The sequence below is a fragment of the Brassica rapa genome, chromosome A01 (genome assembly GCF_000309985.2).
Source record: "Brassica rapa cultivar Chiifu-401-42 chromosome A01, CAAS_Brap_v3.01, whole genome shotgun sequence".
In the NCBI taxonomy this organism is placed as follows: Eukaryota; Viridiplantae; Streptophyta; class Magnoliopsida; order Brassicales; family Brassicaceae; genus Brassica; species Brassica rapa.
In genome coordinates this window covers 29,314,329-29,339,561 of record NC_024795.2, presented here as the reverse complement: position 1 = coordinate 29,339,561, position 25,233 = coordinate 29,314,329, and the positions used below count along the sequence as shown (strand labels likewise).

Below are 25,233 nucleotides of genomic sequence, written 5' to 3'. Positions count from 1 at the left end.
ATTTAGGGAGTATATGAAGTTTCACTATATTAATTTATAAAAAGAATTGAACGATGCTTATTTACCATGAAAGAGAGTTATAGCATATGTTAATACAAATGTAGAATATGGTTAGAAATTTAAAACAACTATTAAGATTATAGGCTTCAATATATAAAGTATTTACCAAAAACTCAATATTTTTCGTAGGGGTTTTAACACATAGATTTTGAGAAAATTTCAAAAAATACGACAATATTGTTTTAATGCATATTTGTATCATGCACTAATATATGATGATGTTCAAAGAGGTTTGAAACTTTTGCTATCTCTATTTCTTTAGAGAATAGCAATTTTATAATGGTTAGTCCATCGATTTAGAGAGTATTATCAAATTTTACTAAATTAATTGATAAAAAAGTTATAATGATTCCCATATACCATGAAAAAGAGCTTAGAATACGTTAATACAAATGTAGAATGTGGTTTGAAATTTTAAAACAACAATAAAGATTATATGCTTCAGTATTTATCAAAATTTCAATATTTTCGTAAGGGTTAACACATAGATTTTGAGAAAATTTCAAAAGATACGACAATATTTTTTTAATGCCTAGTTGCATGCTAATTAACACATTTATTGATATTACACTCTACTCAAAAATAATAAAAATCTTGTTCGGTTTTATATCTACCATCTTTAAATTCACATAGATACAATTAATGTTAATGTAACTAGTCAAGCTAGATACAATTATCAACACAAATGAATTAAATTGATGTCCTTTTATAGCATTAGGTAAACCTAATATTTTAACTTTTCATTTATTCTAAATTTTCAAACGGATAGAAGTATTAAAAACTAATGCAATGCACTTCAAATAAATATACTTCAATTTAAACAAAACAAAATATGTTCTATCACAATTACGATAGCAACTAATAATCAATCATTCATTCTCATAGTATTGTTTATTATGATTATCTTAAACGTTTTTTTTGCTGATGAATTTGATGTTTATCATTATAATCTTATAAATGAACTGATTTTAGATTAAAATAGTTTTATTTCTGAAAGTTTCAAAGGTGAAAAGTAATTTCCTTGATACAAAACTTTAAACTAAAGATGTAATAAGAACATACAAATCTAAAAAGAATATATCTAAATGTAACTGCTGATAAAATTCACAATAAAGTATTATACCAAATAAAAATAAATCGTAATCTTTTGATTTCTATCATTAAAATTTTTGATTTTTTTTAAAAAAAATCTTTGTGAATTACATAATTTTTTTATGAAGAATAAGTTTATACGTTTATATATCTAGTAAAATTAATTTAAGAACTGAATAATATTTTTAAATTATGGATAATAATTTACATTAATTTGCTGAATATTTTTTTTTAAGAGGAGATGATAAACTTCTATATTTAGGTAATCAATGGATTGTTCTTTTTAAACGTCTGAACTTAATTAAGAGCTAATCAATGAATTAAGAGCCAATAACACAAATTAATTTTGTCAAAATAAAAAATAAAGTAACACAAATTAATATTTGCAATTCCGAATAAAAAGAATTGCCTCCCACAGAATAGAAAGTCTTTCACTTTCTCACCATAAAACTTATATTGACCAGTTGGAACAAGTGTTAATCGACCACGTGTCAAACCTCACACAGAATACCTCGCACGTGCCGGATCTGTTATAAAAATCACTCGACGGTCTTCTCCTTCCAGTTCATCACAATTTCAAACCTCTCTCTCTCTCTTCTCCAATTCTCAATCAATCGAATCATGGTTGAACCGGCGAATACCGTTGGAATCCCGTTGAACCACACTGCGTTGCTGAAGGATGAGCTCGACATCGTGATCCCCACCATCCGCAACCTCGATTTCCTCGAGATGTGGAGACCTTTTCTCCAGCCTTACCATCTCATCATCGTCCAGGACGGAGATCCTTCCAAGACCATTGCTGTTCCTGAAGGGTTCGATTACGAGCTTTACAACAGGAACGACATTAACCGTATCCTTGGTCCCAAAGCTTCGTGCATCTCCTTCAAGGACTCGGCTTGTCGCTGCTTCGGTTACATGGTGTCTAAGAAGAAGTACATCTTCACAATCGACGATGATTGCTTCGTAAGTTTCCTTCAAATTCTCAAAGTTTGCTCTTTTTTTTTTAGTTCGTTCTGTTTTGTCTGAATGCTATAGATCTCTGTTTCATGTTGTGTGTTTTATGTATTATGTTGTGTCCATGCGAGGCCTGGTTACAATGTCGGTAGATTAAACACTGTTTTTGATCTAGATCTATACATTCTTCTGCTTGGATTGTTCTTGATCTGTTTTTGTTTTTTTCAGAATTGGAATTGTATAGTTCAGCTTCGTGGGCATTGATTGTAATCGTTCATGATCTCTTATGTTTAGTGATGACATTGTTGTTGGATCAATCTATCTATGTTATGTCATAGCAGTTTAACTTCACAAGATTCTTGCATGTCACTGTTGTTACAAAGGCAAAGAAAAGTCCAAAACTTTTAATTCCCCTGTTTAAGGAATTGAGTTTTCAGTTACACCATGATTCTAGTATTGTTGATGTTGCTTTCATAATGTGTTGGTTTTGTCACGTGTAACAGTCTTCTTTTTTGTTCTTCTAGTTTTAGCTGCATTTGAATAATCGTTTCTTTATTTTTATATTCTTTTTTGTTGTTGTTGTTGTCATGTGTTATAGGTTGCTAAGGATCCATCTGGAAAAGCAGTGAACGCACTTGAGCAACACATCAAGAACCTTCTCTGCCCATCTTCTCCGTTTTTCTTCAACACCTTGTACGACCCATACCGTGAAGGTGCTGACTTCGTCCGTGGATACCCTTTCAGTCTCCGTGAGGGTGTTTCCACTGCTGTCTCCCACGGTCTCTGGCTCAACATCCCTGATTACGATGCCCCAACCCAACTTGTGAAGCCTAAAGAAAGGAACACAAGGTACTACTTTAACATCCTATTTCAACATTTTTACTTGAATCTTTATTAGCTAACAATATGCTTAAATGGCATTACTGTGAAGGTATGTGGATGCTGTAATGACCATCCCAAAGGGAACACTTTTCCCAATGTGTGGTATGAACTTAGCCTTTGACCGTGATCTCATCGGTCCGGCTATGTACTTTGGTCTCATGGGTGATGGTCAGCCTATTGGTCGCTACGACGATATGTGGGCTGGATGGTGTGTCAAGGTACTTTCCCATTCTCCTTCAAAGTTTTATGACTATATTTGAATACTTATGGGTCTGTTCATTAGGTGATCTGTGACCATTTGGGATTGGGAGTGAAGACAGGTCTGCCCTACATTTATCACAGCAAGGCAAGCAACCCATTTGTGAACCTGAAGAAGGAATACAAGGGAATTTTCTGGCAGGAGGACATCATTCCTTTCTTCCAGAGCGCAAAGCTCTCAAAAGAAGCTGTGACGGTTCAACAATGCTACATTGAACTGTCTAAGATGGTGAAGGAGAAGCTTAGCGCCATTGATCCTTACTTTGACAAGCTTGCTGATGCTATGGTCACCTGGATTGAAGCTTGGGATGAGCTTAACCCGGCCACCAAAGCTTGAGCAGCAGAGAAAAAAAAAACTATCACCGCAGTTTTGGTTATTAGCTTAACCTATCTCATCTATCTTCTTTCCTTCCCCGTTTTGTTTTTTTTTTCTGACTTTCCGGTGATTATTCAGTTCGTTTTAAAGTTGCCAGAGTTTATTTAAATAGTGATGGTGTGTAGTTCTATTTAAGACCGATACAATCTATCCTCTGAGCTTTTTGTTTCAATAATAAAATCATATATATTCCTTGAGTCTTTGGTGTTATCTTACTTGTGTTAGTTCATATGTTTTGTGACAATCTAATTTTTGAGTTCATACCGTTTAATCTGAATTTATTCATCAATGGATAAGAAACAGAACACTTATTTATTTAATCAAATAACTAATAATGTGTAACATAATTATACACTGCATTGTTTATTTTTCAGCTACAAAACTGCAGGTCCATGGATGAGGAGGTGATGGTGCCAAAATGACAAGTCTGCAAACTTTACAATGAAAACTTCAGAGCCTTCCTTCTACATCCACAGAAGCTCTTCAGATGTCTCTGTACACCAAAGAACCCTACATAACCTCTTTAAGAATCTCATCCTCAAGATTGATATAATCCCCATAGATAAACTCCATTATCCACCCATCCATGTCCTGCCAAATCTAAATGTAGGACAATGGTGGTGGCTCTGATCATATGGTTTCATCTAGTGAATTGCCACTATCATTCTCATGTAATAGCTGGAGACATTCATAAGGATTAGCATAGAAGTAGTCTTCTTCTTTTGGTTTATTTGGTATCACAAGCCTCTTCTTTGGACCTCCCATTCTTGTAGCGTGAAAGGCCTTCACCCTGGTCGTGAACACTTCCCAGCTCACTAATCCTTGGTAGTATTCATCTATAAGATTGACCAAGAACTTCCTGTTTAGCTCAATCGTCTTCTTGAACCCCAAGAACCTGAGGATGATGATTAAGTGCATTAGCCAATGATGAAAGAAACATTATTGTTAGCAACAAATGATTTACCTGCGATGACCTTCCACAACTTTGGCCATGTTCCCATAATAAGTAGGAACGAATATATCACTTTCCAGAGAGATAAGGTAATCAAGAGCAGCCATTTGAGAAGAGTGGTTCTTACAAAAACTCAAATCAGAGGAATCCAGCAGAGTTTCTTTCCTCACCTGTTTATTTAAATCAAAGATTCATCAGTTACCGACACTATAAGTGAATATTTCAGACAATAAGCTACTAACCACATTGGGAAAGACGTCTGTTAAAGCCTTTAACCGCCTTTTACCACCGTATATCTCTCCGGCAGCTATGTAAATCTGAACATTACGGTCAATCCCCAAGGCAGACAGCGTCAGAGCTGTTTCTTCTGGAGTTAATGGGCAAAGACCTTCTTTCCTCTTCAACTCTGAGTTTATCACTTTCTCCTTCCACCATGGATAAGCATATCTAATCAATGAAAAAAAAAGAATGATTACATCAATACCACTAAGAACTTTTAATACAAGATGAAATGTTTTTTTTGTTATAACCTCATTCTTGTGAGTTCTTCCTCTTCGTAGCGGTTGCAACCATGTGAGCAACCAGAGAATGCCAGCATGTCCATTTCGTATCTGAGATGGAGAACGAGAAAGGGACCTTTCTCCCTCAGGATCTTGACCACTCTTCTACCTAGCTCCTCAATCTTTGGAGTGAACCTAAGCCCGTTGAAGTTTACTCGGCATCTCAGCTTCTGAACCTCAACAGGAAGTTCGTTATTGGCAAGTCGAGTGTCGGTCTTGTTTAGATGTAAGACCTTATGCTTCTTCACCAGTGGAAGAATCTGGTCTTGGTAGTAGGACATGTTGGACCAGCTGATAGGAGGCATGGTGTGGTAAACGCCAAGCTCAACCCTTCTCTTAAGTCTTGGAGGAACCTCTTTGAGTATACGAACCTCATCTCTCAAAGAAGTTATGAAGTGATCCACATCGAATATGTCTTTGAACTCACTGCCCACATAAGAAACCAATCAACAACTTCAAGAGAAGTAAAATAAGCTCAGAGTGAGATGGATGAGGAATAATAATTATACCTAGGATCATTCCAAAAAGAGGTCTTGTCAAGCTCTGGGACAATAAGTGTGACATTCATGTATCTTGCAATAGTCACCATATCACATATCTGAAGAAAGCAAACAGAGTCCAAAAAGTCATATCTACCGGAAAGATTCATTGACTCAAAGCAAATAGATTAGTTGTGATCTTATTACCGCAGCTCGCATTTGGTTGAGTCCTCCATTGCAAGAAACCATAAGATAGCCATTGTTCTGATATAGCCCTGAGAGTCAAAACAAAAGAGTATAAAAGAAATTTTTTAAGACATTCAAAGAGTGTTGCAGACAAAGCTAACATAACCAGAAAGCAAAACAAAGCTTACTTACTTTTAGGAGGGAGGGCTATTTTCATTGGAAGAGAAGTCATTTCCTGTGAAGCCATTGGGAGATCATGGTGACTGTTGAAACAAGAAGGCCATCCTTTCAACAATCTAGGTCCCCACATCCCTCCCACCGCCACCAGATGAACACAACAGCTCCATAGCAACAGTATGGTGATAGCACGGATCATCCAAAGGCTCATACGAGACTTGGAAACCAAGGAGTTCTTCAACTTGCTGTCTCCTAGAAACTTGACCTTCATCTCTAATAAGAGCTTCTTCTTGTGGTATATAAACTTCTCTGCTTCACACATTACTCAAGAAGAATTCATCCAAAACAGATTCCTAGCTAATCTTGAGGCAACCTTGAGTCTTGCTCTCAGGAGATAAACAAATAGAATAAGTCTCCTCGGATAAGAAGAAAGAATCTCTCTCTCTCTCTCTCTTTCTCTCTCTCTTTCTCTCTCTGCTGTGATTGTAATAATGAGCCCAGATCTCAAAATATGTAATCACGACGTAAAAACAGGAAAGAACATTTATTACTCCCTCGGAAAAATCCAGAATCTCTCACTAAGTCAACCCCACATCTCGGAGGGATTAACACGACCTCTCTCTCTCTCTCTCCTACTAATCAATTACCACTAAAATCAAAGATTGATCCGTGCTTATGAACCGACAACTCTCACTCTCAACGCACAAACAGATCTCAATTTCGATGTAGACTTGGAAGCTAACTCTCCAGATAAAAAGGAAACTCTGCAATGGCGATGCTTTAAGCTTAGATGTAACTAAAGCCGCAATCAAAAGGTGGAGACTTTTGAGTTGGGTGGAGAGAGAATGCGACTAGATAGAATGCTTCTTTCTTCGAGCAGATCCGCCACCGAAGAACACGGAAACTGAATCGAAGCTAGTGATCAGAGAGATTGGGAAGAAAGAAAGAAAGAAGATGATGAAGACAAATAATGTGGGAGGAAAAAGATTACAACTTTCTCTAGTTACAAAGGATCAAAGACAAAACAAGTGAACTGTCTTTTTTTTTTGTCGGTTGTCTTTTTTGTTTGAGACCGTTTTGTTAGCCTTTTCTGTCTTTGACAGTTGGAGCCATTGTTATATTAGCTCTGCCATAAATATTATTGCTAAAAAAAAATCTTCAAATTACGCGGATTCAGTTAATCTTTTTCTTTGATTCAGGGTCTGACTGGTTCAAACGCAGCGGTTGCGATTGCGGCTGCGGGCGTTTGCGGATGCGGGTGGTTGCGGTTTCTAGCGGTTTTAAGAGATTTGTACGACTGGTTCTGCGGTTAGAAATTGGTGCGTTTGCGGGATACTTATGACTGGTTAACTACCAAATACAGCAGCGGTTAAATAATAAATTAACAATATTTACATTTTATATAATTATAAAAATATCAAAAATCATAATATTATAATAAATATGTAAATTATATTTTCAAAGTTATAGTTTTAAATTTTTTAAATTATAAAAAATATTTTTATTTTAAAATTTTATAATATTAATTAAAATATAATAGATATATTTTAGTATTTTTATAATTCCATTTTAAAAATTTTATTTTTATTTTTATTTTTGTATTTATATGGTTTTTAAAAAAAAAGAAAAAAAAATTATCCTCCCGCAACCGCCCGCAACCGCAAACGCTAGCTGGAACTAGCTTTTGATTTTAAGAGGTTCGGAGCGGTTTGGAGCGGTTTGAAGCGATTTGTAGCAGTTTGTATGATTGTTTCGAAACGCTGTCAACCGCTACCAATCGCAAAAGCTGCGTTTGCGGGTGATAGCGGGAAAACCAATCAAGCTCTCAGTTAATCTTATTATATGTAAACGATTAAATACTACATTTACATGATTTTTTTTCTTATAAGTTCAGATTTTATATTGATTACTTATTAATGAATATAAGTATTTTTTCTTCTTCTCACAAAGCTTACATATGGGGATGTAAAGAGACAAACTTTGAAGTTTGTTTGACCAAATCATTAATCAATTTGTATATTTTAATCACCAAACTCTTTTTTTTGTCAACATATAATCACCAAACTCTTTTTTTTTTGTCAACATATAATAACCAAACTCATTATTTGTATTTAAGTAGGATTTATTAGGAAATTAAGTAACAAGTTTTCATATATCACACCAAGTCTTGTCCCGTACCAGTCTTACATATGGTCAGCTCTCATTCCCCTATTCTCGCTCGGATGACGCAGAAACAGAAAACTGATATTTATTCAAAATTAAAAACAAAATCCAATTATGTTAAGTAGTCGAAATATTCTTAGGTATCTGTAATTTGTATATTGATTAGCTATTAGTCTATTACTGGTGAGTGACGACCACTAAACCAGTAAACAAGTAAGTTATTTTTGGTTGCACTAAAAGAAAACCATAAAAACCAAACATTATGTAGAGGTATAAATTTTAGAGAACGGTAAATTTCTTATAAGATTAATTAATTCAATTAAAATAAACATATTATAAGCTATGTCTCATGAGTTGCACAATCAGTGTTTAAAGCTTAAAGAAGTAGAAAACATTAGAGATGAAATGAATATACATTTTAGAAAACATATGCAGCATGCAAATGAACAAAAAAAATCATATTTACATTAGACAACGCGAAATGATGGAATGATTAATCAGACAAGTCGCATAATTAGTGTCAGAATGATTATGTCATAGAAAGTTTCTGATTCATGCGTATATATCGTTAATGTGCTATACTTTACTATATATTAACAGAATTTCTAGTGCGCATAAAAAATAGAAACATAAATTCAGTTTTAAACTATAACTAAAACATAGTTTAAAAAGCAAAACATGGTTAATATGAGGATTGAGAAAATTCGCCAAAATAAGAGATAAAGGACAAAGGCCCGTGACCAGAAGAGTTGCTTGTTTTGTTTGTATTTTATTATTTTCTCAAGTTACAATTATTGTCACATGAGTGCATACACATATATACACATAAATTTCGTATATAATATGGCTATATATCTTAAATAGACTCAAAGCTTGTATTATCAGAAACATACAGCAGGAAAATAAAATAATCCATAATTTACATACTATTCTACATTTTATCGAACGCATAAAGGAGAACTAAGTTTAAAATTGATGTTGTCGACATGACAAGGAATTTTATTTTCGTGAGTGATACCAACTTTATGACGGATTAGTTTGTGGTTAGAGCTATAGAAGGCTTTTAATATGAAAGACACTCGCCAGCGGAACTGATGCTTGAAGTCTCATCATAGTATTGCAATGCGCGACATTGCATATTTAATGACTATGTCCGGTTCAAAATCTAATTAAACTATTTATATATGTACATGTGTATAGTATATAACATAGTATATATATTTTTTTGATTAATCCGGAAGTATCTCGACTCATAGATAGATCCAGGCTACTCTCCCAAAGAAAGATGCAATTCACGGATAGACTTTTCTCTGGACATTCAAACGAACTCTAAAGTATGGATGTAGATGTCTAGAAACAACTGTAATTTAGTTTCGTATAACAGATGAGTCGAACCTGAAACGTGTTAGCGTCTCAATTCCGTGTTTCTTTATCACCCGACCACAGCGTCACAACATAGTCTAATTTAAATAAATAAATTATATAAAACATATTATAGATGTTAGTTATACACTTCATACGCATGGAAAATCGATACGTGCATGTTAATAAATTTAGCAAACAAATAGTGGGTTTGTGTGTACGTGAACGTGGTTGGTGCATTATTATTTAGTGACGTGGGGTGCGTAACGCGATATGCAATCCCATTAGCGTAAATCACTCTTAATTTTACCATCGAACTTGTATTGCAGATCAACATCTGATAAGATAGCAATCTCATCATTCAACGAAACAGAGGATGACATCACTCCAATGAAGCAGATGAAACTGGAATGGGTTCCTTACCCTCCCTTCGAACAAAGGTACCATGACTTCCATGTGCTATTTTATGTGGGTGCTGTTTCTTTACGATGTATTTCTAAAGATAGAAATCTACCTGAAATAGAGCTTCATCTCTTTTGACACATTCAAGTTTAATTTACTTACGGCACATACATACATATATAAATATACATAATGTTGAGAATGATGATGTAAACTAAGCCTAACATCATCATATTCTCTCAACATTAAGACATAACACAGCCAAGAAGATGCAATTCTTCAACGTCGTCACACCAGATAAAACACCAACACGGCTATCATAACCAGTACCCAAGCAACAACGTCCCACCTCGCTCGGTTGATGGACTTAATCGAGTAAATACCAATAAAGCAACTCGACATGGATATGTTGTTTTCTTCACCAATGTCATTCTGTAATGGCAGTTTCTGTAGCAGTGATTGCATTTGTTTGTCTACCATGCTGGGTAAAGGCAGGACCCTCGTGGTTGTGGACTCTGATTGAAGCCTGGGGACATCAATTAGTGTATTACCGGAGTCTGCCGGATCATCTAGCTTCACTATGTCATCCCTCAGGATATCCGCATAGAAATCTTCTTCACTAGGAACCTAGAAACATCGTAAGTACACTTAGATTATGAATCAAGACGTAAACCATTTGGTGAAAGAAGAAGATTAAACCTGTGGATTATGTGAAGATTGCGAAGATTCAGTTATTTCACTGAGTAGTTCATGCCCTGATTCACCTGATAAGTAATAATCAAACATATTATTTTCCCAGCCAGACTTACTTTCTGAAACAGGTTCGCTTTGCATGTTTTTGTTCTTGTCAAGTGATAAACTTGGCGGCTTTTGAGTCGTAGCTCCTTGAAATTCGGTATTCCTTCTAAGCCGACAAACAACCAGCGCGTCCTATTTTAAGAAATTAAAAAGAAGCATATGCTAATCAGGAAATTAAAAGAAATATAAGAAATTAATTACGTACTAGGGATATTCCAATCATGCAGTACTCATGCATAATCCATTCCGTTCTTCCTCCTTTAGGAGCACGACCAATGTGGAAGACAAGCGTCCTCTTTGTTCCAATAACCTCAGAACCAGACTTGACGTTACGTTCTTTGCCTGTGGCTTTCCAGTATCCCATCTTGGTTGCTCTTCTGTTCTGTGAACCGTGTGGATACTTCTTCCCACGAGCACAGAAGAAGAACCATTCACTCTCAGATTTAACGACTGATTTATCTGCAAGAAATTGTTTTTTTTTTTTTTTTGAAAAGTTCAAGAAGACGGAAAAAAAAAATTATATAACAGAGAAACATAAACTCGACCGAACGAACCAGGCAAGTCCCATGGCTCGAAGTTGTAAATATCGAGCTCAGGGATAATCTCGACGGACCCCTCCAAGCCATCCATCTTTCGTTTCAAGTAATACGAAATAAGCTCGATGTCCGTCGGAGAGAATTTGAAACCAGGAAACGCCGTGGAAACCGCCACTGACACCACCGATGTATCCCTGGAAGCCTCCGCCATATCTATTACTACAAATAATGGACGCCTGGCGAGAAGAGATATCAAAAGGTGTTTTTAGTCTCTCGGAAATGTGAAAAGCCATAGAGAAGCAAATAAGATTCCACTGCCTGCCTCTCGGGAACTGGAACAGCTGTTGCACCGGCAGTGAAAATCTACGTACAACTGCCACATCATCATACGTTCACTCAATTTGTTTTTTTTGTTTTTGTTTTTTTTTTACCTAATCCAATAGTATATTATACTACAATTGGGCTCAGCTTCCCATCTCTAGAAAATAATAAAGCTACGAAGGAATACAGAACCCAATCTTTATACATAAAAGAGAGTTTTATCTCTCCCGGTGAAGTCACCTCAGCATCCAGGTCACAAATTCGTGCTCTGTGGTTTCGACACCTGTCCAGGCCAATGATATTCTGCGTTCTATTTAAAAATTGTTTGGCTGTCGGATTTTTAATGAGCTTAGACAAAACTGTATAATTTATATGTAATAGATAATTTTCTTTGGGCCGATCTCCATAGAAATGATGGTCCCGTCTCCACAACATCTTCACATTGTTAGGGTTCGTCATTGAAGGTATGGTTCCGTATACCATCAATGGCGATTCTGAAATTGCGTGTGCGTTGACTCTTTCTCAGTAATCTCAAAGTCAATGGTATCTCTTCATGTCGTTTTGGTCTCTATTCTTAACCTCGGAACTGTTACCAATCGAATTGATTGAACGCCATTAACAAAAGCGTAACTCTTCATGCCCACTACAACCACGATCTTGCATTCAATGATTCTTATCCTTCATCCAGGCGGTGATTATCTCCTATAAAAGGGTAAGCATTCAGCCGTAGAGCAGCATCCTCACAGTTCCTGATATATCAAGGTGTAAAGTTACCTCATCTATTCTGTTCAGATTCTGGGAACTAAAGTTGTTCCTTTCTTAAAACACAAGATGAATCGTATTTTTAAACATATTACGTTTGTTGATTCGGTTTGTTGATTTTTCAGTCTCAATATTTGTTTCACCCATAGATTCAATTTTGTTTGTTGATTAGGTTTTTTGGGTTTATCCTCCCTAGATCTTTGGTTGAAGTTGATGAATTAGATTCCAGCAATCAAAGCATTGTATCAAGTTAAGCCAACCTTAAATCTCATTGGAAAGTTGCGAGTTTTTAGTTTAATATTCTAATAATCTGTCTCTTATACTTCTTCTGCGTATACTGATCTTGAAACAAAAACTATTAGACATAGTAGAAAGCAAGAGCTGATGTCTCGACATGGCACTATATTTTTTTGTAACCTTCATTTATATCAGTTTTAGTTTGTGAGGCAGTAATCAGAAGAGAGATCATGAACAAGGTGTTGAAAACGAGTGTGACTGCTTTGGTGGAGCTCAATATGCTCAAGAATTTCACTGGCACTCTGCTGTTGTAGGCTCTTTAGGTGGATTCAGTGCTCACACCAGAAACATAGTTCTTGATGTATTCATAGCTATTTGCCAATATCCAGCTCAAAACATGGAGAGCTATCAATGCATCAATGATGGAAACCATTAACGGAAAATATATCCGTGTCTCTATCACTACGCCAACTACTCAGGTAACTGATCAAATCTCTCTACTAAGTTCTTCAATTTGATTTGACATATTTATTTATCATGGTTTACATTTTCAGGCTGGGACAGTGGGAGGAGGAATGCAGCTTCCGTCTCAGTCGGTGTAGTCAAACCTGCTAAGCGTTAAAGGAGCTACAACAATTTGATCTTAATCTTGCCTTTTCAAAAAGATTGAGCGTTTCAACAATGTGGGAAACACAGAGCGTCAAAGTATGTACCATTGCCTTTTCAAGTTGGAGAAAGCAAGAGCATGTAAATTTTATACATTCCAAAACCAAAAAAGCAGCTTAATTTGGATTATACATGTATATCCTATGAAAATATATTTATCGTAACACACATATATTTATTCTTGACTTTAGATTTCTGATTGTGGCATTAACCGATGTGTGCAGAAAAATGTATAAAGGTTAATGGTTTCAACAGATTATTGATCAAATTTATTGAAAGTAATAAAAAAAATCTATAACAAAAAACTGCTAATAGCTTTTCAAAAATCTGTGTAAGTCATGAAGAATAATTATAATTTATAATATAATTTTATCCTGATATTCAGAAATCGACTCTAAAGTTCAAATCCATTTCAAAAGTAATATTCAAAAAAAAAAAATGCACCTTGATAGCCTATAATTATATGCTAAAATATTTTTATTCTTTTTATAATATTAATTCATATAGTATTTTAACATTTTCTACTTATTTGTATTAAAATAATATTTATTATGCATATAGTTGTTATGTCTGTAGCATATTACAACCTTTTTTTTAACAACAGCATATTACAACTAAAATGGAATAAGTCACATAATCTTAAAAAAAAATTTAAAATTAATTGAGAAAATATATTAAAATAGAATTAAAAATAATAATAATAAAAAATAAATGAAAACTGTATTTATATAATAACACATTAAAGAAACCATATGCAAATAAGTGTAGTAACTTCATGAATTTTCAAAGAGAGTTTCAATATAACGAATTTAATACTGATATGAAAATAAAATGTTTGTAATTGTAAATTTTAAATTGAAACGTAATAAAAACGATAAGATATAAGATTATTAATGAAAGTATAAAATATAAAATAAACCAATCAAAATATCTATATTACCAAAATAAAGAAGAAAATATTTCTATTGAAATCATCTCAACCATCAAAGTATAAATTTACTTAATTGCAAAAAATAGTGAAAAATCATAATAAAACCCCATAAAATAAAGTAACCACAAAAATAACTATTCAAACTACAACTATAACCAAACCTTCTCAAATGAGAAAACTATTAAACAAATTATACATACTTAACCAATGTGTTTTTCTTTGCTTTTTATTTTAATTGTAACATAGAGAATTTAAAATATTCAAAACCCGTTCAGTTCAGATGAATGACTGTAAAAGTCGGTGTATGAGATTAAGTAAGAAAATATTTACTTAATCTAATACAATTAAAAATTATTATTAGGAAAAAAATAAATAATTTTGACTTTGAAACAACACCACACAAGACTAAAACATCTTCACATATTAGCAAACAACAACTGTGGTAATTTATGGATCGTCATGAACAGAAAACCAACATGTCTCGGGATGGCAATTGATGAGATAGATCAAATGTCCCTTATGTGACGTCTCTATATTATTAAAAAAATGTTATGGAACTAATATGATCTTTACAATACCACCACTTCTCAATAATCTCGAAAATTGATATAGTGATTGTTATTACTACACCATAGAAAAATTATCCACAACCCAATCCTTCTGAACTTAAATGTTACAAACCACAAATAACACACCAAATATGGAATCAAATTTTCATAAAAAGAAACAACATGAAGACCCTTTGAAGCCCACACAACATAACAATGTCACAACTCTTTAGAAAAAAAAAACAACTATTGCCAAAATATATATTATCACATATAATCCCTCCTCACATAAAACTTTTTAAAAGATAAAAATCATTATCATATACATCTCTTGCAAATGTAAACCAAAAACAGCCTCCACAAAATCATACAAAAAATAATAACCTAAATCACAAATAAATTATATCCTGCCCGTAGAGCGGGCCGACCCTAGTATATTATACAACTAGGATAAGACCGCAGGGTGAGTTTAAAAAAACTAATATTCCCTCCATTTTTTTAATATAAATTATTTTAAAACTGTGCATATAAATTTAAAAAATCATTAATTTTTATATTTTTTAAACAAAAACATCATTAACTATTTACCTAACCACAAATATAAAATAGAAGGTATGTTATTATTGAGCATATAACATTAAATATTAATAAATTTTACATAGAAAACCGAAAACGTCATATAATTTAGAACATAAAATTTTCTCTAAAACAACTTATATTAAAAAACAGAGGGAGTATATAAACATTTGGTATACATCGAAGCAAGTAATCTTTAACTTGTTTTAAATCATATTTACAGCTCAGATTGTCCTTTACCAGGTGTAGTCAAAGTTGTCCATATCCCGACAGTTGTTGCTGTAAGTTATAGCTTGATATATGTTTTTTTTTTCTGTATCGTATCTCTTTCCGCTTTGTGATGAGATAGCAATCTCACCGATCAATGGAGCAAAGGGTGAAATCATTCCAATGAAGCAAATGAAACTGGAATGAGTTCCTTACATTCCTTTTGAACAAATGTACCATGACTTTCATGTGCTATAATAAAGATGGAGAATTATCTGCAGAGCAAAAGGATGAATTCAAAAGTTATTTCAGCTGTATCACAATTTGGTAGTTGATGATGACGCTTGAGTATATCATTTTTTTTTGCTTAATGAACTCCAGGAATTTGTCAAAGAGCATGTTTGAAGAGGTAAAGATTGTAATCCTGACTGAGATATTAACATGTATGTGAGAAGCTGTTTGCTAAAAAGAAAAAAACATGGTGTTGTTATTCTTGCAGGCAATAGCTGCTAGCTTGAATGAGAGTAATAGATGAAAGAGTGAAGATGAGAAGATGCAAGCCTTGCAAAGCATGAAGGTGTACAAATTCTACACATATATGTATTGGCTAACAACACTTCTGTATATAGAAACTTTCAACTGGTGAAGATGGGATATGCCTTATGATATGCTGATCCTAGACACTCTGACCAGTCATCGTCTCAAGACTGGAGTGTCTATTATAAGCGAAGAAATCAGAACTCTGGTGTTGAGTTCAGGTGTATATGCCTTCTCATCGAAGGAGATGTGTGAATTTCAATTAGCAGATAGTGTGAACCCTCTCAAATGCTTTCAAAGATTCAAGATGGTGCATTAAGGATAGATTTGAAAGCTTTAGTCCGCCTCTGTGAAAGCCTCAGGTAATAATGTTTTTCGCTAAACTTCTCTGTTACATATATGAGTATACACTTGGTAATTTGGGAAGAATCCAAGTCAAACAATGTGAACTCTGTTGTGTTTCAGGGAGCAGTTACTTGATGGAGACTTTATTGATTGGGAAGAAGTATATTAAAAAGCACAAACACTCAAACTCTACAACAGTTTAGTACTGTTGGAAGAGTTACTACACAATATATCATACCGAACTAATGAAAAATGTAGTAAACTAGAGAAACTCCATACTTCAGCAGAACTCTCTGTACCATTGTACTTTTATTTCATGTTCTTGTCTCTGTAAGATATTGTAATTATCTGTTTTGTACGTTAGAATTAATGGAATAAAAGCTCGAACTTGGTGGCATTGTGAGTGTTGTTGAATCTCAGTGTGAGTTTTATTTGCCTCTGTCCCAAGCTGTTTCTGGGATTCCTAGCCTCGTTTTGTATCATAAAAAGACAGGATAGTATAGTTTCCAGATGAGACATAATTAATATAAACATTCCACACATTACAAATCTATTTATATAAAAGCAAGGTTTCAAAAGGCACAAACATCTTCTGAAAACAGAAGAGATATGTTTTAAGGCTATTATAGTTATAGCCCACTTATGTCTACAAATCAAAAGTCTTAATTATGCAGCATACATATTCATATAATCCCATCTCATCCTCATCACCAAGAACCCACCGCTTGCATGCATGCTTAAAGATACTTATTGGGAGGGTAGAATTAAGAAGTATCATACTCACAGCATCCAGCCAGGGATGTAGCCGTTGTTTCCTGGTTGGGACGACTGACCTTGCGCAGTTACGGCCATTTGCTCTGAACACACTGGATGGTTGTATCTGTTTTAAACACCACAACACCATAGCTTTCTCAAACTGTTTAATGGTTTATCATCCAAGTTGCTCTATAAAACAAAGGCAAAAGAAGTTGTTTTGGTTTACCCCATTTGCAAAGTGGGATCACATTCAAGAGACTGGAATAGTCCCTGAGACTGAGCCTGATGATGTCCATAGGCAACATTATGTTGGTCGCCACCTTCCCATGTCCCTCCTATATGGTGACTTCTCACGCCTATCATATCTTCCAGCTAATTAATGCACAACAAAAGCATAGTTGAGGATTGTAAGATTCAGGCTTATATATAAATGGGGACTAGACGAGAGAGAGAGAAACACCATCTACGTACCTTCATTGACAAAGCACGATTGGCGTCAAGCAAGATATGCTCTTTGCCTTGGAGGTCAGTGAGCTGGTCAAGCATATACTGTGTCTATATACACGAAACAAGCATTTTTCAGACATTTTTCAGGCATCTAAACCAATTCAAGTGTGTTCTGTAGATATACAATGGAATAGTTAAGTCACCTTGATGCAGCGAACTTGCTTAAGAGAGCCGTCTAGTTGACGCTCAAGCTGCTCTAGCTCCTTTGAGTTCAGGGGTCCAAGGTCCTCTCCAAGTAGATTTCTGCACCAACATACACTTACATCAATCCAAGCATATGTATATATATGTTAGCATACAGATTAATGTATATATACATACATACCTCTGCTGACGTTGAAGATTTTCATATCTACCTTTCAGCTTCAAATACTCTCTGTAGCTATTCTGAAAAATGCCAACCAAAGAGATCGTTAATGTTGGAATCACTGACTTAAAATTTTATTTTAATTATTACAATCAATGAATCTTTAATTTTGAAGCTCTAGCATTTGTCTAATTAGTTATATCAAATAAAATTAGTTAATACTAATATGGAAGATTAAACCTCGAGTTCTTTGGCAGGTTTGTTGTTGACTTCAACTGAACCATAGCTACACTTCTGGTACCTTTCCAGTGTCTTGAGCATGCTGAAAGATCAAAGCATCAAAGATAAATATGAGAAGAACAAACTATTGATTATTAATTTAGTGGCTGAATTAAGAAACTAAAAAAAAATCAAAACGTTAAAAAGAAGATTTTAGTTGAATTCATAATTGAAAAGAGATGTAATTAAATTGCATTGGTGCTTAAATATCTGCATGAAGTAGAGACTGGTTAATGCATGGATCCACAAATTATTCTACGTTGGATCTTATATATTTTATTGAAATCTGTGAATCTTTAACTACTTTAATAATCTCTAATCAGACATATATATCTGTCTACAGACAAACATATAGGTATATCAATTATGACACTTCTTTAACCTATAGATATCGAATCTACTCAAAAAAAAACTAAGAAGCAGAAGCGATCAGATCTCGAGATTCAATCATTTAAAAGAAACTGAATCATCCATCTATAATCAAAACCTTAGAGTTCATATTTTAAAACCTGAGCATCATCAAGAATGTCAAAAGTAATCAAGAACCAAAATCAAGAAAGATAAACCTCACAAGATCTAAATTTTTTTAAAGATTTATACACGGATCTAATAACTTTATCACATATGCTGAGAGAGGATTATAATTACTTGGAGGTGCTGCAGAACTCGTAGAGCTTTCCACGGTTGGAGAAGACGATGAGAGAAACCTCAGCATCGCAGAGAACTGAAAGCTCATAAGCTTTTTTCAGCAAACCGTTTCTACGCTTAGCGAACGTGACTTGTCTGTTAATCTTGTTCTCGATCCTCTTTAGCTCTACCCTTCCCCTTCCCATTTTTCCTTCTTCTTTTATATGTAAACTTATTAGGTGATGTAAATGTTTATCTATATTCAGACACACACACAAACATGAGTTTGGTGTTGCTTTTTCTGATGAAAGATCTTTTCTTTTGGACAATAAAATCAAACCCTATTTTTCTCAAGAACAAGAAGAGGAGAAGAGAATATAAAGAGGAAACTTTTGCTTCTTGGTTTGGTTTTGATTTGATTGTAGTAGGGTTCTTGTTTATTCTTTAGATCTTTTGTCTGTTCTTTCTTTCTTTTTTTGAAGGGTTGTGTGTGTGTGATGAGATTGTGAATCTGAAGAAAGCTTTTGTCAATCTTTAAAAGCTATAAAGATAAGATACTTGTGCGGATGAGAGATTATTAGGGTTTGGTGATGTATCTGGTGTGTTTCAACTCTCTCTCTCTCTCTACTTCTTTACTCTTTCTCTGTCCTCTTCTTTTACAAAAAGGTAAGAAAACATTTTCACTCTCTCTTGTTATGCGCGTGTGTCACAGAGACGCAATTGCTAGTAATTAAGAGAAATGAAGTTTATGTTCTCTGATTATAATCCATGCGTATATAGAAATAATTACTTACTGTATTTTCACTCTTTAACTCTTTCATACATTACCCAAGTTTATAGATTTCTACACTTTAAGTTTTAAATACATCACCTAAGTTCATAGAAATTTTTAAAACTTTGATATGGATATAGCATAACATACGTCTGTATGTAGTTATGTATATTAATTTGCCAATGAAATGAAAGTATTAAAATTGCCCAAGTGGTAAGGCGCGTGAGAGTGGGAATAGCATTGGCTTCTACAATGATACGAAAGTAGCTATCATCATTTTCTACTTCACAAGTTGCAGAAAAACTTCTCATACCTTAATATGGACTTGTATGTGTCGCATGTCTATTGGCTCCTATCTACTTAACAAGGTTCTTGTTTCAGACCAACTTTTGTTATATTTTCGCTTTCTAATTTTATTCATATATTTATATTTTTTGAGAAATCCCTCTTATTTGCCGGTTTCTAAAAATAAAAAATCGTTTCTTATGAGTCAAAATTACGTGTATGTTGCTCAAAAAAATGAGTCAAAAGTAATAACAGGGAGTAATTGTTTGAGAAAACTCTTATCATATAATACATATAAACGTACGTGTATGTTGCTCAAAAAAATGAGTCAAAAGTAATAACAGGGACTAATTGTTTGAGAAAACTCTTACCATATAATACATATAAAATGTACGTGTATGTTTGATATATCGATAGATATTCGGTGATCACTTTGTTTGTTTTAGTTTAAGTCACATGTTTTCTTAAAGTCATGCTATTGTCTAAACTGAAAATAACAAGTGAGAAAAAAATATATCATATATATATATATATATCACATGCATACATATAAAATGTACACTTAATTGAGTTTGTTGATTAGTTCTTTATAAGAACTAAGAACCTTTTGAAAAGTAGATTTAACTATGTTATCCAATGTTCTATATTTGGCCATTGCTTGCCAGAGTTTCGGGAGTTAAAGTCTTTTAGATGAGTACAGGAATGGTATAAGATAATTTTTTTGTTCATGGGTAATCTCTGATTTAGAGGTACAAAAGTATAAATAGTTTCATTCTAATATTGTCGACTGAAAGAATTACAAAATCATCGTTGTCTCTATTTAAATAATTTTTATTACACATGTTTATGCAGTTATTATGTGCAAGGTATCAGTTTTCACCACCAAATTTTTCGTACCACCATTGTAATTTGTAAAGTATGTATTTACTTACTAAACAAGTGAAATGATTTTTGAAATCTTTATCTTCCTTTGGACAAAGAATCTAAGAGGGAAGATCTTAGTCGTCTCAGGTGACGTAGGAAGTCCGTGCATATATTTTACAGAAAACAGCTAAAAGACGTCAGAAAGTAAAGAAAACAAAATCTAAACAGTGAGGTTACGGAACAAGATGGGTGATGTGGTCTGATGGACACGTGTCGACATATAATTGATACGTAGGTAAGTTTTGACTTTTTGTGGGAGGCGTGCTGGCTGAGCCAGAGGAACCACACCAAGTGTTGCAGTGACTTGTCCCTATACTTTAATTACATTTTCATCCTTGGAGATTTTCAGAGTTTTTTTTTTTACTGTTCTTGGTTTGTTGAAATGGGGAAGAAGAAGAAGAAGAAGAGTCAAGACTATCCAAACCTTGGCAGAGTCAACCAAGTGTAGTCTCATTTGGAGTCTTAATATCAACGTTGCTAATATAGTAATTAGAAAACATGGATCAAAGGGCTCTTTATCATCATGTGCAAATGTGGTTCGGTACTTAAAAATCCCTTACCTAGCTAGAAGACACATGTTTCCATTGGACGTAGCATTGTTCAAAGGCATAAAAGCCAAAGACATGTTTTGGTAAAAAAAGTCAACAACATTGTCAACATGCGTATATACACATTCTTTGTTACCTGAGAAACTCGACTGTTCCATCAAATTGAGCAGTCGTTAGCCTCTTTTGCAAACAACAACACAAGTTACACAACCCCTAGTAAGAAAAATGTAGTTGATTGATGGGATTCACGGGAGGGTCCATCTCATGTTTGTCTCTATTCTGACTGGTCAAATATCATCAGGTCTTACCGCATATCAAATGGCCCATTAGCTCAGTTGGTTAGAGCGTCGTGCTAATAACGCGAAGGTCGCAGGTTCGAAACCTGCATGGGCCAAGTATTTTTTGCTATGATCTTTTTTCTTTCCTAGTCCCGTCCCTAACGTTTGCTTTTCTTACATTCGTATCCGTTATGTTTTATTATGTTAATTTATGTCCAAATTCAATTTTCTAATTACTACAAATCAACTGTCTTTTTTCTTTTTTCTTTTTTTTTTTTTTTTTTCTATTCCAAAGGAAACAAAAACTTCCCACTTGTTAATGCAGAGTAGGGTTTTAAAGCTTAACCTCCTCCAAATTTCTCTCTAAAACAGCAGAGCATTCGCATACAAGGGGATAACTTGAAGAGTCTCCTGTTGATAATAAGAGAGAGAGCAATGGAATCGGATCTGAATGACTACACCGTTATCAAGGAAGGAGAAGCTGAGATCCTCCTTCACAAGAAGAACCAAGTCTTCTTCAATAAAGCTCAGGTTCTTCTTATTGTTTCTCTTCCATTGTATTAGCTTATTTGATTTCGTTTCCAAAGTTCGTAGCTTTGTTCAACATTAATTGATTCACATCTTCAATACTTTGGTTTAGTCTATATGAATCAATGAGAAACCAAAAGATCACAACTTTGAATGGTATTTGATTGTTACAACTTTACTTGGTTAGGTGAACAATAGAGACATGTCTATAGCTGTCCTAAGAGAATTTATATCCAAACGCAAGCAAGAGCATGAAGCTAAGCTATCTAAAAGAAACAGATCAGCGTCCAATGTGGTTGACAAGGACTCTTCTGAAGCTTCCAAGGAAGGAACTCCAATTGAGAACGGTGAGCACCAAGTAGCATCTGAAGACCCACCAAGCTCTGCTTCCAAAAAACCTGAAGGAGTTGCACTTAGAGGACTCCAGCCTCCGAAAGTGCTCGAGGTCTTTCCTATGTTCTATATTATTCACTCTCTTGGTTTCATTGCTTGTTGAGATCTTGCAGTTATATAACTTTTAATGCATTCTCAGGCTTTGTCTGCTTCTGGTTTGCGAGCTTTAAGATATGCGCGTGAAATAGAAGGGATTGGTCAGGTTGTAGCGTTGGACAATGACATTGGTAATCTCCTCCTAATGAATTAGCTTAGAGGGACTTGTAGAAATCTTATCAGTATGCTAAGTTACTAACACTGTGTCCTTTTTTTTCTTTTGATAAGCATCGGTGGAAGCTTGCCAGAGAAACATAAAGTTCAATGGCTCGCTGGCTATTTCAAAGGTGGAGTCACATCATACCGATGCTCGTGTCCATATGCTTACCCACCCTAACGAATTTGATGTGGTAATGCATTCGTTTTATACTTGTGTTCATTTGCATATTGGTTGTTAGTTTGTTATACTAAAAACTAATCCTGGTTAATAATGTTGTTAGGTTGATCTTGATCCATATGGATCACCTTCTATCTTCCTTGACTCGGCTATTCAATCAGTCTCGGATGGTGGATTGCTGATGTGCACAGCAACTGACATGGCAGTGTTATGTGGCGGAAACGGTGAAGTTTGTTATTCCAAGTGAGTGTTTATGTGAAACATATACCAAGTGTAGCATTTGCCTAAACTGATCTTAAATCTTTTTGATGTATCAGATATGGTTCTTACCCATTGAGGGGGAAGTATTGTCATGAGATGGCTTTGAGGATCCTCCTTGCCAGCATCGAGGTTTGTTTATCTTTAAGCCATTACCTCTTTTACGAAATTAATCATTTTTCTTATGTTCCTTTTCCCTTAAATGTAGAGCCATGCCAACCGCTACAAGCGGTATATTGTTCCGGTGCTATCTGTGCAAATGGATTTCTATGTTCGTGTCTTTGTACGCGTTTACACGTGAGCTTCTCCTTGTCTAATCAAACATTGTAAAATGTTCTGTTTTGTCTTTTGATTCACTGAAACCTCAAAGCGCTTAATCAAATTGTCACAGCTCGGCGAGTGCAATGAAGAGCACTCCATTGAAGCTTTCTTACGTCTATCAATGCATTGGTTGTGATTCTTTCCATCTTCAACCTGTTGGAAGGTCTCTTCCTAAGGTATATGCGTCCGTTTGAACATTCTCTATGTAATGCACCTCCTAAGATGATAGAAACTTGGATTATTATAGCCAATGATTCTTAGTTCCCACTTTCTGTTATACTGTTGCAGTTATCTGTGTGGTCACTTTAATTTTTTTTTAATCTTGAAACAATTTTCTTATAAATATATATGATCATTGTTTGGCAGAACAACAGTGTGAGGTATCTTCCAGCAATTGGTCCAGTTGTGGCACAAGACTGCTACCACTGTGGGAAGAAATATAACATGGGCGGACCGATATGGTCTGCACCAATCCATGATCAAGAATGGGTTACTTCTATTTTGAACAGTGTTAAATCCATGAAAGATAGATATCCTGCTTATGACCGGATCTACGCTGTACTTACCACAATCTCCGAGGCAAGTTGCGAGATTTGTTTGTGTTCAGTTTATTAGAATAAACCGTGAAAAGGAGAGAGAGTTGATTTTATTGCTATATCTATGTTTTCAGGAGTTGCTAGATGTTCCTTTGTTTTTGAGTCTGCATAATCTTTGTGCGACGCTAAAATGCATTTCACCATCAGCTGCTATGTTTCGATCAGCTGTTATCAATGCTAATTACCGTATCTCCGGAACCCATGTGAATCCTCTCGGCATGAAAACTGATGCTCCTATGGAAGTTATCTGGGACATCATGCGTTGCTGGGTAAAACTAAACAGATGATTCAGAATGTCATTAGTGTTTCATTTAACCAAATCTTGTTTTTGACTGGTTTTATTTCTTGGTTGTTGATGTTTGTAGGTTAAGAATCATCCTATAAAGGCGCAAGCCCCTGAACTCCCTGGAAGTGTGATCTTGTCCAAAGAACCATCACATCAGGTCTCTTTTTGCTTGTTTTCTCTGAATTGTGGAAACTGGATAGAGTTCAGAGCTTGAATCTTTGTTTTATGTTACCGTTCAGGTTGATTTTTCGCGTCACTCTGGTTCGCTGAGCAAGGCGCAAGCGAAGAAAGTAGCTCGGTTTCTGCCAAATCCAGAGAAGCATTGGGGTCCAAAGCTTAGGGCAGGTCGTCAGATAACGAGCAAACATGTCTCTCTTATTGGTCATGAAGCAGTCAATGGCCACCTTACTCAACACCATGAAGAACTAAAAGAGGAAGAAGAAGCAGTGCAAGAAGATAATACCCAAGAAGAGCTGGATGCAAAGCGCCTGAAGACAACAGAGGATATTGCATCCACATCATAAGAATAATCACAACATGTTAACACACAAGAGATCAGATTTTTGGCTTCAGAAGATTTGTGTTGTACTCTTATGAAGAACTCTGTTTTGTTCTTTTCTGTTTATCAGTTTTGGTATTACTCAAGAGTTTTGACCCACTGTTATTGATTATCTCTGTTGTGATTTTATTAGTTTTCTCATCTATTATTATCCTTGTAGTGACATTTTTGGATAGAAAACAGACAAGAGCAAAGTACTTTATTAAACT

The 25,233-nt window shown here is 34.8% G+C and overlaps 6 protein-coding genes, 1 long non-coding RNA gene and 1 other non-coding gene across 8 annotated transcripts in view; 4 read left to right on the top strand and 4 right to left on the bottom strand.

Moving 5' to 3' along the window:
• Positions 1–1,977, bottom strand: part of LOC117132114 — a 17,327-nt gene extending 15,350 nt beyond the window's left edge. Inside the window, exon 1 of the long non-coding RNA XR_004455614.1 lies at positions 1,735–1,977. This is a non-coding gene — a long non-coding RNA (uncharacterized LOC117132114). The remainder of the gene's footprint in view (positions 1–1,734) is intronic.
• LOC103842894 (protein SPIRAL1-like 3) overlaps positions 1–25,233 on the top strand; it is a 209,522-nt gene that overhangs the window by 31,070 nt on the left and 153,219 nt on the right. The gene's annotated exons all lie outside the window — the stretch shown is intronic.
• On the top strand, positions 1,726–3,822 carry LOC103842932 (UDP-arabinopyranose mutase 1). The gene is made up of 4 exons (XM_009119618.3): positions 1,726–2,115; positions 2,705–2,955; positions 3,038–3,206; positions 3,272–3,822. The coding sequence occupies exons 1-4, from the start codon at positions 1,774–1,776 to the stop codon at positions 3,581–3,583; spliced, it is 1,074 nt and encodes a 357-aa protein (XP_009117866.1). The 5' UTR covers positions 1,726–1,773; the 3' UTR covers positions 3,584–3,822.
• Positions 3,914–6,298, bottom strand: LOC103842952 (rhamnogalacturonan I rhamnosyltransferase 1). The gene is made up of 7 exons (XM_033283922.1): positions 5,992–6,298; positions 5,821–5,888; positions 5,644–5,732; positions 5,105–5,560; positions 4,817–5,021; positions 4,587–4,744; positions 3,914–4,517 (listed from the first exon to the last, which is right to left on the bottom strand). The coding sequence occupies exons 1-7, from the start codon at positions 6,296–6,298 to the stop codon at positions 4,253–4,255; spliced, it is 1,548 nt and encodes a 515-aa protein (XP_033139813.1). The 3' UTR covers positions 3,914–4,252.
• LOC103842942 (NAC domain-containing protein 60) lies at positions 10,013–16,627 on the bottom strand. The gene is made up of 4 exons (XM_009119629.3): positions 11,256–16,627; positions 10,907–11,160; positions 10,603–10,833; positions 10,013–10,530 (listed from the first exon to the last, which is right to left on the bottom strand). Exons 1-4 carry the CDS (start codon positions 11,446–11,448, stop codon positions 10,192–10,194), a joined length of 1,017 nt encoding a protein of 338 aa, XP_009117877.1. The 5' UTR covers positions 11,449–16,627; the 3' UTR covers positions 10,013–10,191.
• On the bottom strand, positions 16,889–19,419 carry LOC103842962 (developmental protein SEPALLATA 2). The gene is made up of 7 exons (XM_009119650.3): positions 18,865–19,419; positions 18,178–18,259; positions 17,956–18,017; positions 17,774–17,873; positions 17,595–17,678; positions 17,350–17,495; positions 16,889–17,247 (listed from the first exon to the last, which is right to left on the bottom strand). The coding sequence occupies exons 1-7, from the start codon at positions 19,047–19,049 to the stop codon at positions 17,148–17,150; spliced, it is 759 nt and encodes a 252-aa protein (XP_009117898.1). The 5' UTR covers positions 19,050–19,419; the 3' UTR covers positions 16,889–17,147.
• Positions 20,301–25,231, top strand: LOC103842972 (probable tRNA (guanine(26)-N(2))-dimethyltransferase 2). The gene is made up of 12 exons (XM_009119662.3): positions 20,301–22,181; positions 22,366–22,623; positions 22,711–22,798; positions 22,896–23,017; positions 23,108–23,247; positions 23,322–23,394; positions 23,471–23,559; positions 23,654–23,759; positions 23,950–24,162; positions 24,254–24,448; positions 24,545–24,622; positions 24,705–25,231. Exons 1-12 carry the CDS (start codon positions 22,086–22,088, stop codon positions 24,987–24,989), a joined length of 1,743 nt encoding a protein of 580 aa, XP_009117910.1. The 5' UTR covers positions 20,301–22,085; the 3' UTR covers positions 24,990–25,231.
• TRNAI-AAU lies at positions 21,693–21,766 on the top strand. The gene has a single exon. It is a non-coding gene; the product is annotated as a tRNA-Ile (tRNA).

What these genes read in the sequence shown, in the direction of transcription:
- LOC103842932 (XM_009119618.3), top strand. Translation starts at nt 1,774, where the DNA reads ATGGTTGAACCGGCGAATACCGTTGGAATCCCGTTGAACCACACTGCG. An exon ending in CCTAAAGAAAGGAACACAAG is followed by an intron (nt 2,956 to 3,037) that starts GTACTACTTTAA and finishes ATTACTGTGAAG; the next exon opens with GTATGTGGATGCTGTAATGA. An exon ending in GGGCTGGATGGTGTGTCAAG is followed by an intron (nt 3,207 to 3,271) that starts GTACTTTCCCAT and finishes TCTGTTCATTAG; the next exon opens with GTGATCTGTGACCATTTGGG.
- LOC103842972 (XM_009119662.3), top strand. Translation starts at nt 22,086, where the DNA reads ATGGAATCGGATCTGAATGACTACACCGTTATCAAGGAAGGAGAAGCT. An exon ending in AGCCTCCGAAAGTGCTCGAG is followed by an intron (nt 22,624 to 22,710) that starts GTCTTTCCTATG and finishes ATGCATTCTCAG; the next exon opens with GCTTTGTCTGCTTCTGGTTT. An exon ending in GGGACATCATGCGTTGCTGG is followed by an intron (nt 24,449 to 24,544) that starts GTAAAACTAAAC and finishes TGATGTTTGTAG; the next exon opens with GTTAAGAATCATCCTATAAA.
- LOC103842962 (XM_009119650.3), bottom strand. Translation starts at nt 19,049, where the DNA reads ATGGGAAGGGGAAGGGTAGAGCTAAAGAGGATCGAGAACAAGATTAAC. An exon ending in ATCGTGCTTTGTCAATGAAG is followed by an intron (nt 17,496 to 17,594) that starts GTACGTAGATGG and finishes TGCATTAATTAG; the next exon opens with CTGGAAGATATGATAGGCGT. An exon ending in GATCCCACTTTGCAAATGGG is followed by an intron (nt 17,248 to 17,349) that starts GTAAACCAAAAC and finishes TGTTTAAAACAG; the next exon opens with ATACAACCATCCAGTGTGTT.
- LOC103842942 (XM_009119629.3), bottom strand. Translation starts at nt 11,448, where the DNA reads ATGGCGGAGGCTTCCAGGGATACATCGGTGGTGTCAGTGGCGGTTTCC. An exon ending in GCATGATTGGAATATCCCTA is followed by an intron (nt 10,834 to 10,906) that starts GTACGTAATTAA and finishes TTCTTAAAATAG; the next exon opens with GACGCGCTGGTTGTTTGTCG. An exon ending in AATCTTCACATAATCCACAG is followed by an intron (nt 10,531 to 10,602) that starts GTTTAATCTTCT and finishes CGATGTTTCTAG; the next exon opens with GTTCCTAGTGAAGAAGATTT.
- LOC103842952 (XM_033283922.1), bottom strand. Translation starts at nt 6,298, where the DNA reads ATGTGTGAAGCAGAGAAGTTTATATACCACAAGAAGAAGCTCTTATTA. An exon ending in CAGACGTCTTTCCCAATGTG is followed by an intron (nt 4,745 to 4,816) that starts GTTAGTAGCTTA and finishes TTAAATAAACAG; the next exon opens with GTGAGGAAAGAAACTCTGCT. An exon ending in GTTGTGGAAGGTCATCGCAG is followed by an intron (nt 4,518 to 4,586) that starts GTAAATCATTTG and finishes CATCATCCTCAG; the next exon opens with GTTCTTGGGGTTCAAGAAGA.